The 5,571-nt window shown below is 42.3% G+C and overlaps 1 protein-coding gene across 1 annotated transcript; it reads left to right on the forward strand.

The window, feature by feature from the left end:
- Positions 1-1,280: 1,280 nt before the first annotated feature.
- On the forward strand, positions 1,281-5,279 carry GADD45GIP1 (GADD45G interacting protein 1). The gene is made up of 2 exons (XM_032212083.1): positions 1,281-1,645; positions 4,117-5,279. The coding sequence occupies exons 1-2, from the start codon at positions 1,323-1,325 to the stop codon at positions 4,448-4,450; spliced, it is 657 nt and encodes a 218-aa protein (XP_032067974.1). The 5' UTR covers positions 1,281-1,322; the 3' UTR covers positions 4,451-5,279.
- Positions 5,280-5,571: the final 292 nt, after the last annotated feature.

Genomic DNA, 5,571 nt, shown 5'->3' on the forward strand with positions numbered 1-5,571 from the left:
CTTCATTTCTGTAGCATCCTGCTTGTAATGCATCGACCTACATGAACATTAAATTGTTTAAATCCCCACGACGTTGTTAAAACTGCTTTTGATAAACTTGCAATAAAATGGAACCACTGGTAATTTTAGGGATGTTTAGGGTGATGAAATGTCCTTCTGGGTTCGGCTCCAAGAGGGGGAAAAAGACACTGGAGACACGGAGGCTGCTTGGAAAGATGGTTTTAATGGTGGACAGGACCACGTGGCTTGAGTCTTGAACAGGAAAGGTGATCACATGCTTCAATGTTGGTGGAGAAGAAGAGAAGGGCTGAAGGAGGGGCTTGCTAGGCTTTTTATACCCTGTTGAGTCCCACCTCTCTGTTTCCTGTTCCTGTGTAAGAAATGTATTCGGATTGGTTGTCAGACTCCCATGGGGCCATGCAGGGGGCTACTCTCTAGGCTGTTTTGAATCCATAGATGAGTTGTCAGATGCCATGTGGAGAGTTGAGTAATATCCCTTCCCCCCTACAGCTGCAGTGGGGGAAGTCTTTATTATGTAAAGTGGACTAGCTTGGCCTTCTCAATGGCCTATTGACAAAGTGGGGATGGGCAGGAAGCTACAGGCAACTATTCTGTCTCTTAAAGCATGTTTCTTTCTTTTCACATCCAGAGAAATATTCTGCCTTTTTCAATATTTCCAAGGATATTTCATTTTTCTGGGAGAGGGCAGGGTGATAACTTCCCACACCCCTTACGTGAATTAAATTTCTCAAGATAAAACAGCCCGTTTCTCGGACTGCAGGTCGTTCTGCCATTGAGGAACCTTAGCAGGAGAGTCCAGAAAAATTACGGCTGGGCAAATTCTTTTTTTTCTCCCCATATATTTTTTTAAATTATTTTTACATTTAAAACAATGCAGTACAGCTGGGCAAACCCTCAGGTAAACAATTCTCGTCAAGAGGCATCGCTCCACCTCAGAAGCCTCCCAAATCCCAATTTCGACTCAACGAAGCCACGTTGTGTCCGTGAAGCACTTGCGTTAAAAGACACGCCGCAATTTTTTTGGAAAACATAACGCAAAGAAGAAGAATAAAATATGGCATCTGAATCGAGTTCGACTCTCTGTCACGGCTTCGCGGTTTCTGTGAGGGAAAATCCCCTCACGGCCAACCGCCATTCGGAAAGCTCCGAAGATGGAGGCGCCCGCGGCGAGGAATAACCTTCAAAATGGCGGCCGCCATTCGGGGGCATCCGGTATAGCCCCGCCCACGGGAAGTGGGGGGAGCTAATCCCAAAATGGCGTCCTCCACACTTCCGGTCGTCCGCTTTAAGGGCGTTGCAAGATGGCGGCCCGCGGAAGCCGCCTGCTGCTGGGTGGCGTCCGGCTGTATAACGCCAAGCCGCTTAAGTTACAACTGAAGGGGATTTACCGGCCGAACGCTGCCGACCCAGCCGCTCCGGCTTGGCAATTGACGGCCGAATATGAAGCCAAGCTGTTTGGCCGGCACGGGCGAGCCTCCGGGGTGGACCCGAGCCGCCTGTGGCCGTCGCTGGAGAAGCTGCAGGAAATGGAGGCTGAGGAGAAAGCCTGGTACCCGTCCTTGAAGGAGATGCAGCAGTCGCTGGAGGCCAAAGAGAAGGAGGCCGAAGCGCAGCAGCGGCAGAAGTGAGGAAGGCAGGAGGAGGGAGGGAGGTGGCAAAATTAGACACAGCTAAGTTTTAATTATTAGGGGGGAAATGTTATGATATAGGACAGTGGTGTCCAATATTTCTCTGGATGTGAAAAGAAAGAAGCATGTTTTAAGAGACAGAATAGCTGCCTGTAGCTTCCTGCCCATCCCCACTTTGTCAATGGGCCATTGAGAAAGCCAGGCTAGTCACTTTACATAATAAAGACTTCTCCACTGCAGCCCCAGGGAGGATGGGAGTAAAGCAAAGCTGGCTGAGGAACTCTGGGAGTTGAAGTCCACAGGTCTTAAAGTTGCCAAGGTTGGAGACCACTGGATATAGTTAAATAAAGGATAATGATAATAAATTATATACACGGAGGATTAGAAAACTTTGGCATTAAATATTATGGATGTTTAGCCAGAACAGGATATGAGGATTTCATGTTAATGGGAGGGTTTTATAAATTAAGTAAGTGGAATGCCAGTATATGGTTATGTATTAAATCTTGTTATATTTTTTGAAGGCCGTTTAAATAATCTATAGTCAAATAAAAGTGGAGGCATGATGGTGGTAATATAATAAATATCCGAGTTAAGATATTAGAGTTAATATTAGTATATTTTAGGATGAAGGGTGTTTAAATAACTATAGTCAAATAAAAGTGGAGGTATGATGATGGTAATATAATAAATATCCGTTAAGATATTAGAGTTAATATTAGTATATTTTAGGATGAAGGACGTTTAAATAACTATAGTCAAATAAAAGTGGAGACATGATGGTGGTAATATAATAAATATCCGAGTTAAGATATTAGAGTTAATATTAGTATATTTTAGGATGAAGGGTGTTTAAATAACTATAGTCAAATAAAAGTGGAGGTATGATGATGGTAATATAATAAATATCCGTTAAGATATTAGAGTTAATATTAGTATATTTTAGGATGAAGGACGTTTAAATAACTATAGTCAAATAAAAGGGGAGACATGATGGTGGTAATATAATAAATATCCGAGTTAAGATATTAGAGTTAATATTAGTATATTTTAGGATGAAGGGCGTTTAAATAACTAGAGTCAAATAAAAGTGGAGGTATGATGGTGGTAATATAATAAATATCCAAGTTAAGATATTAGAGTTAATATTAGTATATTTTAGGATGAAGGGCGTTTAAATAACTATATTCAAATAAAAGTGGAGGTATGATGATGGTAATATAATAAATATCCGAGTTAAGATATTAGAGTTAATATTAGTATATTTTAGGATGAAGGACATTTAAATAACTAGTCAAATAAAAGTGGAGGCATGATGGTGGTAATATAATAAATATTTGAGTTAAGATATTTGAATTAATATGAATTATGCTTGATGACGGTGGGAAGAGGTGCACGAAAGCCTTTCGTAACCAACTGATACACTTTCTACAGTATCTAAAGGAGGAGGATTTGTATGTTTGTTTTGAAAATAAAAATTAAAAAAAAAGAAGAAGAAGCACATGGTCTCATCAAAGGAGCCGTGTCGATGCTTGGTTCAAGGGGCCCGTTTGCCACTCAGCCAGCAAACCACACGCACTTTGGGAATGGCCCTTGAGTTGGCCTTAGGCTTCTGAATGGAGGCCCAATTAGCAACAGCAATAGCAGTTAGACTTATATACCGCTTATATACCGCAATGATGCTGCTCTTGCCTGGTAGATCATTTCCAGAGCAAGGTGTTTGGAGGATTGCTTTGTTCAGGCAACTTCTTTCCAGGTGCTGTCTGAGTTTTTATTCTTCCTTCCCTTCTTATGAAGTAGTGGACGTGCCAAATGAATCAGGGCATAGTATAGTAATCTAGATAAAATGAAAGTACTATTTCATTTTGACTTTTTTTGTAGAGTGGTGTTTCTCAACCTTGACAAACTTAAGAAGTGTAGATTTTAAATCCCAGCTGACTAGGGGACTTCTGGGAGTTGAAATTCACACATCTTAAAGTTGAAAAATACTGCTGTAGAGAAGTACGATATTCTATATGAAATTGCAGGCTCCTTTAAGGAGCACATTTGCAATTCGACTAACATGCTCATATTAGATGGCAGGTAAAATGGCATTTATGTGAAGTTTCCACTGATTTGACTACTCTCCATTATAACTTTGGGCTTTTTCTACATTACTTTGAGGATTCAAGTGGCATAAAATGCAATTTGTAGATTGCTGGTTTAACAGGTTAAATTGAACACCTCTCAATATTTTAAGATCCGTGTCATGGTATCTCTATGAACACTATCCAAAATGAATGTTTTAAATTGTATAGCTATTGTAGACCTGGGTGTTAAAATAACTATTTAGTATGAACCCATTCACCCATTAAAGTGAAAATGCTGAAAATTAAAGTGAAAATGCTGAAAATTAAACTGAAAACATACTTTCTGTGTCTAGAGCTATATGATGTTTTGTTTCATAGTTTCGTCTTTTGCTTTATAGAGAGGAGATAATTGCTGCCAAGATGGCCAAAATGCCACAGATGATAGAAGAGTGGCAGAGGGAAAAACAGAAACGCAAGCTGAAAGAACAGCAGGAAAAAGAACGGCGACGGTTGTTACTGGCTGAGGCCCGGGAGCAGTACGGCTATCACCTGGATCATCACAGTCCTGAATTCCAGGAGATGGTGATGGAAAGGGAGAAGATGAAACGGATGGAGCAGAAGGAGGAGAAGAAACGTATGAGGGGGATTCAGGCCAAAAAAGCCATGGAAAGCAAAATCCTTGCCTCATCTCCAGATAACCAGGAGGAGATGGCTGAACAAAAGGATATCTAAAATGCCGCATTATCAGTCTTTGAAATAAATCTGCCTACAGATTGTGACATATAATTCTCAGAACCCAATCAATTTACTGCCCTTCTCATCATGCATTAAAGGCCAACTTAGAGTTCTTATGGAATGTGGAATGCTTTACTCTACAGATCTAAAGTCGTTTCTCTGCCCTGCCCGTAACCATTTGGAGCTCCAGCAATGGATTTTTGAACAGCAAATGCATTCTCTGGATTTTCTCAGAAGAGCAAGCTCTCTTTCCACCACGTAACTCAGGGGTCTTTGGGCCTCGGGCCGTTGCCTGTTCAGAACTGGGCCACGAAGCCGCTTGCTCCTGGTGCTCCAAAAGTGGAACAGTGGGAGCAGAAGCCGAGTGAGACGAACATGCCCATGCTCAGCTTTGCTGACTCAACAAAGGCTGCCTGTGCAGGACACCCCGTCTGCTTTTCAAGCACCGGGCAGCCTCCGTGAGTCTGAAGGCGCATGAGACGGCACTTCCAAAGGCGTCTCTTCTCCGTGCCAAAAGCTTTTGCGAAGGGATGTGAAACACTTTGTGGGAGCAATCTTATACTGTTTCAGGCCTTCTGTCCCTTCGCAAAAGCTTTTGGCATGGAGAAGCCTGAAGGAAACAGCGCCCCAAAGGCTACTTTTCTCTCTTGCATTCCGGCACACTGCTTGCGCAGCCCTGTTCTCTCCCCCCCCCACCCACCCCACCGCCAGGTTGCCAAGCCACAAAGTTTGGGGACTACTGAGCTATCTGACTGCCGTATTCAATTTGCTGAATAAATATATGGTGTTGTAAGTTTAAAAAAAAATATATTTACTTTTAACCAAATGGCAGAATGTGGTCAAATATATCTGTTAGGCATCTAAAAATAAGTTGGGGGTGGTGGTGTAAAGGTAAAGGAGACCCCTGACTTATAGGGGGTGGTGCTTATCTCTCAAGGTATTTTGAGACTGTTCGGTCAGAAGATGTCTCCGTGGTCATGTGGCCAGCATGACATTATGGAGTGCTGTTATCAAAGTGATACCTATTTACTCACGTTTGGATGCTTTTGATCTGCTAGATTGGCATGAGTAAGGATGGGAGCCTCCTTGCACGATGCTCAGATGTCCAAACTGGGCTG

Source organism: Thamnophis elegans, chromosome 2 (genome assembly GCF_009769535.1).
Source record: "Thamnophis elegans isolate rThaEle1 chromosome 2, rThaEle1.pri, whole genome shotgun sequence".
NCBI lineage: Eukaryota > Metazoa > Chordata > Lepidosauria > Squamata > Colubridae > Thamnophis > Thamnophis elegans.